At 45.4% G+C, this 12171-nt stretch overlaps 1 protein-coding gene across 1 annotated transcript in view; it reads left to right on the top strand.

Moving 5' to 3' along the window:
• ATP2B4 (ATPase plasma membrane Ca2+ transporting 4) overlaps positions 1 to 11681 on the top strand; it is a 101991-nt gene extending 90310 nt beyond the window's left edge. The window contains exons 20-22 of the mRNA XM_023730330.1: positions 1987 to 2163; positions 5534 to 5641; positions 10811 to 11681. Coding sequence (XP_023586098.1) covers positions 1987 to 2163; positions 5534 to 5641; positions 10811 to 11125 — 600 coding nt within the window. The 3' untranslated portion in view covers positions 11126 to 11681. The remainder of the gene's footprint in view (positions 1 to 1986; positions 2164 to 5533; positions 5642 to 10810) is intronic.
• Positions 11682 to 12171: the final 490 nt, after the last annotated feature.

The following is a 12171-nucleotide window of genomic DNA, read 5'->3' as shown; positions in this document are numbered from 1 at the left end:
GTCTTCTTCTTTTTCGCTGACCCTCTACTTTATCAAGCGTGATGTCCTTCTCCAGGGACTGGTCTCTCCTGATAACATGTCCAAAGTACATGAGACAAATCTCACCATCGTCACTTTTAAAGAGCATTCTGGCTGGACTTCTTCCAAGACAGATTATCGTTCCTTAGGCAGTCCGTGGTATATTCAATATTTTTAACACTTTAAAGAGGTCTTTTGCAGCAGATTTCCCAATGCAATGTGTTGTTTGATTTCTTGACTGCAGCTTCCATGGGCGCTGATTGTGGATCCAAGTAAAATGAAATCCTTGACAACTTCTATCTTTTCTCCATTTATCATAATGTTGCTTATTGGTCCGGTTGTAAAGATTTTTGTTTTCCTTATGTTGAGGTGCAGTCCATACTGAAGGCTGTAGTCTTTGATTTTCATCAGTAAGTGCTTCAAGTCCTCTTCACTTTCAGCAAGCAAAGTTGTGTCATCTGCACATCACGGGTTGTTAATACATCTTCCTCCAATTGTGATGCCACGTTCTTCTTCACATAGTCCAGCTTCTCAGGTTATTTGCTCAGCATACGGATTGAATTAGTACGGTGAAAGGATACAGCCCTGATGCACACCTTTTCTGGTTTTAAACCATGCAGTATCCCCTTGTTTCTGTTCAAATGGCTGCTTCTTGGTCCATGTACAGGTCCCGCATGAGCACAATTAAGTGTTCTGGAATTTCCATTCTTCCCAATGTTATCCATAATTGTTAAAGTACCTTGTAAGTGCTCAGTAAATGTTAGCTATAATAATATTATAATACCACCAACTCTAGTAAGAGTTTCATTCTTTCCCTAATACCACTTGGTAAGTCCCCCTCGTCCTCAGCTCTGACCTGGGCTGTACTTCTGTTGATTGTCCTGGGTGCCCATCTATCTCGATAATGGAGGCTTTGTACTAACTGGCCCCAAAAAGCCCTCCCTGGGGCTGCAGGCCTTCCTCCGCAGATCTGCTGGTTGTTTCTTCTACACGTCCTAGAGGTCTCCCCTAGTAAGCCCCATCCCAGCTCCTGAACTGATTCCATCCATCCTGTTCTGTTTGCTCCCTAAGCAGTTTTAAACTTGGGTGAAGCTTGGCTGTTTCACCTACTATTTGAAACTGCCATCTGGGATTAGTCTCACATGTGGCCACGAGCCCTCGATGCCAGATAACAGCCTTTCTTTGTCTCACCTCTGAAAGCAGAACTTTGACACTCTTCCCATTTCAAAACTCTGGGCTCTATATTGGACCCACCCACAGTCCCTCTTTCCCATCTGAGCCCTGTCTGATCCTCATAGTCCTTGTAAAGGGGAGCTGACTGGCAAGTACTAAGCTCACTAAGTCATTTACTTTGAATTGAAAGCCCAACCTACGGCTCCTTGTCTTCTGATAATACTCCTTTGTCCCTTCTTCCATGGTATGTCCCACCTACTTCCTCACCCCAACCCCAAGAAAATTTTTAGTATCTTTTCACTATAGTTTTATAGCACAGACGTTACTTTTCATGTGGTAACTAAGAATAGGGTCATTCCTTTCCAACACTCTTCTCTACCACTTGCCTACGCAAATACAATATATCTATCCTCTCTCCATGCTTGTTTTCCCCAGGTCCTGGTCGCTGTCCTTTCCTACTACGAACCATGCATATAGTTCTGATTCCCTTTAAGTACAGATGAAAAGGAAGAACTGAGACAGGAGGAGAGTGAAGTACATAACTAGGCGGAGGGCTAGTTGATTGCTAGACCATAAGCTCCCCTTTGAATGTCCACAAATATACAAATACTTGCCCTGGTAGGCATTTGGTGAATGTTTGCCTAAAGGATTAAAAAACTTCTCCCCACTGTTCCCCAAGTGGAAAGGGTGATAGGGTCAAGAATGGCCTATCCATGGACCTGGCCCATGTAAATTGAGTGACTGCCCTTCTCACCCCAAACCTGGTATCTCTCCTTTATTTATACCTATGCTCAGGTAATCTCTGCAATACCTACCCAATCCCTGAAGTTCCTGAAGGAGGCTGGACATGGCACCACCAAAGAGGAAATCACCAAGGATGCTGAGGGGATGGACGAGATCGACCATGCTGAGATGGAGCTGCGCCGAGGCCAGATCCTCTGGTTCCGGGGCCTGAACCGTATCCAGACTCAGGTACCCTGATAGTGACCTGTCCTCACCCTGGGAGAAGAAACCTCCATCTTGGGAGGTGATGGGAGGGTGGCAGTTCTTGGTGGCCAGTGTCTCTCCCCTTCCTAAGGCTCATTACTAACAGGCGGTCCTAGCTCCCTAGCCTCAGGTCAGACAGGGGCAGAGGTATGTGAGTGGGCTCTTCTGAGATGAGAGTAGTCATGGGCCCTAGTCCTTTAGCTTAGGGTTGGCTCTAAAGCCCACCCCCCAATCCCCCTCGGGTGGGCAGACTTCCTGCATAAGGTCTCTTGCAAGCACTGGACCTAACCTCAGACCACAGGGTGGGAAACGTTCAGAGTCTTTCCCTAGCCCTCAGAAAGAAGGAATGGGACAATATCTCTGTCCCAGCACCCCAGCAGATACTTAATGTGTCTGCATATCCTCAAGCTGCTGTTGTAATGCGGATGTTATCTGGAAGGATTTTTGTTAAAAAACCCACCCTCTCATTTCTTCCCCACTGAAAATGTAAGGCCATGATGGGGAATCTGATGGTTATATGTGTATAAACAACCAGTCTTTCGATGCCTGCGTATCTTTTGCAGGATCCAGACTTGCTTCCCAAAACAAAAGAAGCTATAATTTTATCAAAACTTTCCCTCCTTGCGATTTCTCAAATGGGATGGAAGCTCTCCTGGTGCTCCTGAGTCACCTGCCTATAGCCCTAAGTCACTGGTTTTTTACATCCATTCAGCTGGTCTAGGCAGTGATAATTCTCTCACTTTCCCTACTACTGTGCCACGTACCTTTACTGTGTCAGTGCTGAGATTCTCCATCTCAAGAATCTGTTAAGTCTCAAGATCTCAAGGGTTTTCGCCAGAGAATGAGCTTATTTCTCTCTGCTGACTGGCTGGAGATCCCAGAAATAAGTTTCACTCTGTAAAACTAGCCTTTGCAAATAACTTAGAAAGTTCCCTAGTTGACCCCACCACCTTAGTGCATAGGGCAAATAGGTGAAATGAATATTCTAAACCAGATCCCTGGTAGGAGCTTGTCTCCCTATGGACAAGACAACCGATGGACAAGTGGAAAAGGGCTAGGTAGGGGAACACGGGGGTTCCTTTCCCCTCTCTCTAATTCCTCCCAGGGAGGGAAATTCCAGCAGGACCTGCACAGACTACCTCGTGGTATCCACAGTTCCCATCCCACCCTGCCCCACCCCACCCTACCCTACTCCAGGCTGTGGAGTCCATCAAGAGCAAGAGCCTCGTGTGCTCATAGAACCCGGTGCCTTTGGCTCCTGTCTCCAAGGCACTCCATACTTTCCTTCAGGTCTGCTCGTTTCAGAATAACCTGTCTCTGCTTTTCTTCCCTTCAGGATCATCTGCGTCCTCTTCTGCTATGCTGTTTTTTTCCTAGCCAGGATTCCCTCGTTCCAGTGTCTCCTGGCTCCTTGCCAGCCTTCTCTCCCGAGGGCCTGAGATTCATGGTTTTCCTTTTCCTCCACTCCCAACTGATATTCCCTCGGCTATGTACCTCTCTGTTTGGTGTAGCTGCCTACACAGCTTTAGGTATACCACGTTTCCCTGCCGGAGCATCAGGCAGTTGGGCCAGCACAGCATTGAAGCCCAAGCTTAGGCACCAAAGGCAAGCTGCCAAAGGTGCCATCATGACCAAGTCCGTGCCATTCCAGTGTGCACCAGAATCTGAGCAGAAGAGGCTGTGCCAGCCCGCATCCTGGGCACTGAAGGCCCTCTACTGGCATCTGCTTCTCAGCCTCAGTGGGGTTCTAACAAATTCCTAGCCATCTAGTTGTTCCCTGTCATTCCCATTGCAACACTTGGTGGTAGGAGGTATTATACAGACCTGGTTGGGACTTCCCCTTTCCCTAGTTCTAGGCCACCCTTCCCCTCTCTCTTTCCCTTTAGTTTCTACTGGAAAGTAGAAGTTTGGGAAATGTAAAAGCTAGAATCCTTGGAAGGTAAACCTGGGATCCTATTTCATGGTGGGGGTTGAGATGTTGTAACCCTAGTAAGCAATGAGGAAAAGTACCTGCCTCTACAGCCCTTTCTTCCATGTAACTGGAACCCTCCCATGTGTAAACCCTTTCCTCCTGCAGAATCAGGCTCCTCGGTCCCCTGGCACTGAAACTGTGTACTGTGATGAAGGGGTGGTGTTTTAGCTCATACTTTGATCTGAATCCAGAAACAAACTCTAACCATTTCATGGCTTCTCAGGAAGCTTTGTAAATAAGAACAAGTTGCCTGCTTTCCTACCTCTTCCCTCCCTGGGAAATGAAGTAAGATGAATGGAATCAGCACCTTCCCTTTGCTCCTGATAGATCTGCCCATGATATTAAGGCATGTGGGTATCTCTAAGACTATTCTACCAGATCCATGAAGGACAAAGGAATTCCTTTTGATTTGCTCATTGTTACTTAGGGCCAGGAATAAGGATGGTAGGTTTAATTGAGGCCCCAGATCAAGATAATTGTTGGAAAATCAAGGCATTAATTGCCTCTGCCTCTGAAGAGTAAGACACGAAATCAGAGACTGCTTATGTAGGGCTGGGCCAGCAGCTGCTCACCACCACCAATAGCAACTCTTCCTCCACCTCCCTCAATCTAGTCTTTGAGTTGTATCATCAGCATTTCTGCCAGACATTTGAGGACCTTCAAAGCACTCATGCAGTTAGTGGCATTCTCTGTGAGCCTGGTCACTGGATTCCTGAGCTGCATTCTCAAGGCCCTGTCCACTTCAGCCCAGGGAAAGGGTGTCTTGGAGAAGAAACTCAGACAGAGGGTGAACCCAGCAACTCATGGTTCAGGAACCCTTCCACCATGGCCACCTATGTATGGGCTACTACACTGCCTCTGTTGTTTCTTCAAATGCATGAGTTATTTTCCTGGAAAATCTGTAAAATAAGTAGTCCATTTAATTGATTTGGAGGCTCCTGAGCCTCAAAATTTAGTAATGTATACTTGGCCTTTAGTTTCTTAAATTGCATGTCTTATTTTTAAGAGTTCAGGTCAAAGCAATGACTAAGCTGCCACTCTCTGTTGGGAGTCATGGGTGGGGGGATCTCTTTAAATTTTCTATACTCTTGGATACCTGACACTGAAAATATAGGCTGAAAGGGAAGAGAAGACTGGATTCTGGCTGGATGTTTGGGCTCCATGGCTAATTGTTCCTTAAATGAAGTGTGATATGCAGTTAACATTGTCCCCCTTCTCCTCCTCACCTTTGCTTTGTGTTGGAGGGGTCTCTTACTTTCCATCTCCTGTCCCCCTTTTCCCAGCTCCTTCCATCCCCGTGCCCGAGCCCTCCGCAACCCTCCCTTCCTCTTTACCCCTCTCTGACTGTAGAGCAAAGCTGTCTCACTCTCTGATTCTTTGCAGATCGACGTAGTTAACACATTCCAGACGGGAGCCTCTTTTAAGGGAGTCCTAAAGCGACAGACCATGGGTCAACAGCTTGATGTAAAACTTGTTCCTAGCTCATCCCATGTAACAGTTGCACCAGTCAGATCTTCCCCCACCACTTCTGTTGCTGCTGCCGTTTCATCTGCTACTCTGGGCAGTGAGTGATAGTCTATTATGATGCATGATTTGCTCAAATGACCACAAGAGAGCACGTGGCATCCACTTTAACCAACCATGGTTATCTTTCCCTTTTGGTTTTTCCCCCTGATCTTCTGGTTTAAGGGAAGAAAAGACCAAAACCTCACTCTAAAAACCAGGCTGTGCGCCCTTTTATTTTTTGTTTTAATTTTTGAAAAGCTATTAGACTGTAACCATTTTAAAGATAATAATCCTGTTTTCTGATCGTTCCTCTGCGTTGCTTGCTTCTCCCTTTTCTTGAGGTTTGGTTATTTGTTTGTTTGTGTATTTTCTGCTTTGTTTGGATGTGGTGTTGTTGCTATTGTTCCTCTCCTTCCTTCTGCTCCTTTGACTTCCTCTCAGGAGTCTAAACACTCGCTCCTAAGCTAGACATAAAATTAGGCTGGATGAAAACCCACAGCCTGTCTTCACTGGCAAACAAGTTTCAGATCTCCTGGCCAGTCCACTAGGAAAGAGATTTCTGAAGGACGTGAAGATTGGTGTGAAGGGAGCTACCGTGCCAATGAATATTTTGCTAGTAGACCTGAAGTAATTGAGCCAGTATTGGACTTGGCCAATGACAATAGTCATTTTAGCTGCCACTCTATCATTAGCTAGAAATATTGGCATAAAACTTGTAGTTGGATTTGGAGAAAAGAAAGTGGTTGTGTTCAAATGTACAGGGCTAAGCATCCCTGTTATTTTACTTTTCAGGAACTTTAAACCAAACTCTGGGCCAGAAAAAATATACACGAAAGTCACAATAACTTATTTTTTCTTCGTTTTGGGGTGTTTTTTTTTAGGAGTTTCTGAAGAGCACAGCTTTTTTTGCTTCTCCTTTCCTTTTAGTTTCATTATTTCCCCTACAGTCGGCCCCCGTATCTTATTTTGCACATACAATCCTAGGAAGCCCTTTCTCTGGGCTTGCCTATCAGTTGCATGCAGTCAGCTCTACATCTAACATCTGGTGTTCCCATTGGTAGACTGGATTCTTGCTAATGCTTGTGCTTCCTATTCTTTGTCACTTCACTTTCACCCAAATGGGCCCCGGAGAATGGAGAGAATGCAGTCAGCTCGCTGTTGATAGTGCTATTAAAGTATTTGGTGAGGAAGGAATTTCTCTGTATTAAATATATTGGATTATCTGTAGGCTTCAAATATCTGAGCATCTGTCTATTCTTTCCTCCCTGCCCCCCAGTCTCAGCCACCCACCCAAGCCTAGGAGAGGGGAAGGAAGAAATAGCAGTTACATTATCTGTCACATATTTGTGAGCTGTGGAGGTTGACTAGACTTAGATTTATTTGCTTTGTAGTCACCTGTGTGCTGGTGTGAAGTATGGAGTGGGGGGGTTCAGTATAGATAGATACTATTTTTTATAGGCTCAAAGGCAGAAAAGAAAAGACTAAATAAGTCTACCCTGCAAATATCCAGGAGATTCTAGCTCTAGTCCTTCCATATTCCTCTCATTTTCTTTTCTTCTTCTAGTTTTGCAACCCCCTTCTAACTAGCTTCTGTCCTTTTTAATCATCCCTCTCTGGTGCAAAGGGTTACTGTCAGATGCTTGGAGACTAAGCAGAAGACAGAGCCCGTAGGGCTATTATAGAGGAGTTGGTAGATGAGTATGCCCCAGACCCTCAAAGTTTAGATCAGACAAGGAAGAAGGCCACACCTACTCTTTCTCCAGCTGTGCTTTCTCACTTGGAAGTGCTAGAAGTTACAGCCTTCTATTAATTTATATATAATTGTTTATAAGCATTTTTAAACACTAGCCTTCTATTTATTTTTATGCGCTTATTTGTACACATTTTAAAACCCCTTTCCCATTTCAGATCTTCAAATGAATTTAATTATTTGTCCAGCCTAGGACTTCCCTCTGTAGGGAGGTCCAATCTCTTTTGCTTCCCTGGTTTCTGAAAAGAGAGTAGAAAACAGCAGAATACCATCTGAGGAAAGTTGTCGTCTGCCCATTCATTGAGTTCCAGCAAGTGGCCCTTAGCACTCGTACCTAATGTAAGGTCCAGCCTGGTTGGGGCTCCTGAGTCATAAAAAAGAGTTGCCCTTCAGTCAGCCACTTTCACCTGTAAGACAGGTGTCACAGAAGAGACATTTCCCTTGCACTCGCCCACATAGAGGTTTTGAGAGAAGATGGCCGGGGAAGGAAGGGTTGGTTGGCTGAGTGGAGAGTGCCTGAAGCTTTCACAGCACCTGCTTCACTAGCCTTGTCTTGTACCCTACACACTGCTCATGCACCAGGCACCATGCACCAGGAAGGAAAGATGCCCCAGCCGCTTGGGGTGGATCAGTGGTAATGTATCTATGTGATTATTCATCAGCGTGTGTTATGTACCATATTCCCTGAGGCCAGTGTCGGAGTTGAGGAGAATTCTGGGGATGCTCCATGCCCTCTACCTCCTCAGCCTTCTCTCCACCCACCAGGACGGTTGGTACTCCCTAGCTCTCTGATTCCTCTTCACTTGAGCTTCCCTTACAGGTGGCTGGTTTCCCTTTAGATTCCAGAAGTCCTGCAGTCTAGCTGGATGACTGTTCCTTGCTCCCCCAAAGAAGAAAGTTTTCCTATTTTTCCATCTATTCATCCCCAATTCATTTTTATCTCCCTCACTGTTTACCTGTAACAATGTTATTGATCACCCTAACAGGTGAGAGGAAAAGCCAGCAAACAGGGCTCCAGACCCTCACTCCAACCCCAGTTTTTTGAAAAATCTGTTTTCTATCATGGACTTCACATTTAATTGTTTCAATGAAAGATTCAGTTGCTTTAAAAAGATAGAAGCAGAAAGTTTGAAAATCACTGGCATTGAAGATGATGGACTGGTGGCATAAAGGTACATGCTCTCCTGTAGCACTCATTAGACATTTTGAGGTCTCAAGAGCAGGTGAAAAGTGTGGGCTGTGCTCACTCCTGCAGATTGTGGTATGGCTTTGAACCAGTCCCTTGGCCAGTGTATCTGTATCAGGGCCAAGGGAGACGGCATTGGGTTTGGGTTCGTTTAATCCAAGTTGCCTTGCTCTGAGATTCGATGTAGATCAATTAAAACTTGGGACCTCCTGAAGACCTGATGGAACCTTTGTGCCATCTGATCTCACTGAGATCTGGAACAAAGGGAACATGGCAGGTAAAATTCACACATCAGTGGGAATCACAGAAGGATGGAGAAGCAGGTCCTTACTTTCTGTTCAGCATGGTGACTGTGAGCCCAGCTTCCTTGATTCTTTGTGGCTGAGGTGTTGAGCTGATTCTATTGAGTGGCAAGGAATCCTTTGCCCTCTAAACTCTGAGCACCTCAGTCCCAGGCGGGCCTGCCAGTCTGTTGTGGAGTGAGGCAAGGTAAGGAAAGCCTTAGCCAACAGAGACATAATCATCTCCAGAGAAGATAGACCAACAGTACTGATGGTAAGCCATCTTTGCACAGTGTCTTTGAAGGTTCTATATAGTGGTAGGAAGCATTGGGACAAGCAATCCAACCAATTTGTATGCCTGGCTCTGTGTGCTCTGCCATCTCCACACTCTTGCCTCTTCTCCAGGAACATATGTTTTCGCTTAAATAGCAGAGGAATGAAAGAAGTGCCCTACCCCACATTCATTTCTCCTCCCTCTTCTCCCCACCACCACCACCACCTCAAAAATTTCCCCTGCATTACTACCACTTCTTTTCTGAGGGAAGAATTTTTGGACAAGAATAAGATCTGCCACCTCCCAACGACGCTGTCCTATAGCAGCTTTCTTTTCCCCGACCTCTCTCTCCAGCCTCGCAGGGATCCTTAGCCCAGTTCTTCCCTACCCCAATTCTACCAACCCAGCTTCTAAGCCATACCTTGGAGAAGTCTACAGTTCAGAAAAGCAGAGCTAGCAAAAGAGCTGGTACCTGTGAATAAGGCTAAGGCAGTTCACGGGAATCTGTTACTGTCAATGGCTTCCTCTTGATTTTCGAATTGATTGAACTCCTTCCTTGTTGTTTAGTAGAATAAAGACATTGACACTCACAGGGCCGTCCATTTCCCTTTACCCAGTAAGTCTGTAAATTGTTTCCTTTGCCCCATCCCTTCAGAAAGTCCATTTGTTTGTAGCACTGCCTCCTGGACTAGGTAGTTTCTCTCCGGGTCCCATCCTTTCCCTTCCCCATGTAAGATCAGGCTTCTCCTTTCACATTTTGGAAACAGCTGGAGACAGCTGCATGACTGGGCACAGTTGCCATGTGTCAGAAATGTGAACATGCATTTGGGTTGTGAGAGCCAGGTCTTTCGGTGGTCAAGACGAAGATGTCTTTTGATACCGGTCGTTTATCTACATCTTCCAGAAGAGGGACAGAAGGAGTGGAGTTTTGCTTTTGGGGTGGAAGGGGGACATGGAGGAGGTTGTGGGATGGAAATCTATGCATGTCTCCGGACCGAAAGAGCGGATTATTAAATTACAGAGTGTAAGCGATTTCATTTCCTGCATGCCACTCACACAATGAAGGTTGGTTTGTCTGCCTTGCTGCACGGTGTTCGTGGTCACTCATCACCCAAAGTGTGTTATGTTCAGATTGGCATATGTTGGCTTTTTGAGGGTTTTCAACAGATAACTAAGCATCAATGTGTAATTTTTTTTGTTCTACGTTAGCAAAATGTTTGGCCTCCACACAGAAACCCACGTGTCTGAGTCATCTTTTACGTTTGGCCATTATGTTGCACCTAGTTCCAACTTCTTTGCCCTCCACCCAAAAGAACTAATGAATCTTTTTGTTTTCTGTTTTATTTTAAGTGTGAATTGTTTGGGAATACTAACTTTGCTTTGGGTTTTCTACTTTGTTTTTTTTTAATGCAGCTTTTGAAACATCCTAGTTGTTTGCCATTACTCACCCCACCCACCCCACCACCCCTCAACGCTTGAAATTTGAGCCATGCAATGTTCCTAGTGCTCCATGATCTCTTCTTACATGTTTGGTTTTGGTGGTTGAGCAGTAATGTTTTGTGGTTTGGGTTTTGTTTCTCTTCTTAAACCATCAGTTCTTGGTTCTGCTGGCCAATTCTCACCTCCCTGTTTTCTCATCCTCCTTTTCCTTCCCCTGGTGTAGATCAAAGTGGTCAAAGCGTTCCATAGTTCCCTCCATGAAAACATTATGAAACCTGCGAACCAAAACTCCATCCACAACTTCATGACCCATCCTGAATTCGCCATAGATGAAGAGGGGCCACGAACACCAGTCCTGGATGAGCAAGAGGAGGAAAATCCTGAAAATGTTTTTAAGTCTGGGACGAGGGTGTTCCCAGCTGATGACGAGGTCACTCCATATGCCAACAAAAACAACAATGCGGTGGATTGCAATCAAATGCAGATCGTTGCCTCCCACTCAGACAGCCCTCTACACAGCCTGGAGACATCAGTTTGAACTTTCATTCTCTGACTTCGTCCCTGCTTTCTTTATTTCCTTTTTCATCTGTCCTGTCTATAAGGTGATGATGGGACTGAAAACTGTCATGTCAGCTGCTCCCAAGTATGTGTGAACCCCACCTGACCATGAAGAGGCAAGAGCAGAGACTGACAAGGATTTCAACTTAAACTTGAGTTGAGGTTTGTAGCAGGACGCAATCAAATCCCAGGCAGGTAATGGTAGAATTTACTCCTCGGACGTATCAGTTGTTATTTTTAAAGAAATGATGACAGTCCTCTTGGCATCACTCCAATCCAAATTCTCCCACAAAGTTCATACGTAAGTTGCTGTCTCCTGACTTCTGGAGCTTACCCTGTGAGTCTGTGCCACTTGTAAGCTAAGTTGAGGGTTCAGACAGAGACAAACATCTCCAAATGAAATGTGTTGAAGTTGGAATGGAATGTATAGAATCAGCCTGTAGAGTGATTGCTTTTTAAACAATTCTTCCTATTTTGAAAACTTATACTTAAAGCCCCCTAGCTCTTTCTGCCCTTCCAGTCACACCTCCCCAAGGCCCGTTTGATCTTTTGTCACCCTTGTCATCCTTCCGTTCACCTGTGTGTGTGTGTGTATGTGTGTATGTGTGTGTGTGTGTGTGTGTGTGATGATTTAGAAAGTAGAAAGGGCATGGGTGATTGAATAAACTTTGACCATTCTCCTCTCTGACCCCAATGAAACCCTTCGTTTAGTTCTAGAAGCAGACGGATTCTTTGCTGAAAGGGTCCTTTTGAAGCAGTCGAGGCCTGGTAAGAATGTTTCATTGTTGCCAGGTTGCCTTCTACTTCTAAACTGCCGTCTTGTCGGTGTGTGTGGTGTTTAAGTGCCAGAGAGAGGAGCCTTGACTATGAAGCTTTCATGTGTGTGGTATGTAGTTTTCACCCTAGGCCTGAGCTTTCTCCGATTCCTAAAGTGGTGGTAAAAGAATGAGCCTGCCTCCTAACTGACCTTGAATACTGAGGACCAGGAGCTGGCAGATCTGGGGCTCCTTCTTGGGGTGACCACTA

The sequence above is a fragment of the Trichechus manatus genome, unplaced genomic scaffold (assembly GCF_000243295.1).
Source record: "Trichechus manatus latirostris isolate Lorelei unplaced genomic scaffold, TriManLat1.0 scaffold00035, whole genome shotgun sequence".
NCBI classification, from domain to species: Eukaryota; Metazoa; Chordata; class Mammalia; order Sirenia; family Trichechidae; genus Trichechus; species Trichechus manatus.
Note: the sequence above shows the minus strand (reverse complement) of the source record. Positions and strands in the feature narration are given on the sequence as shown.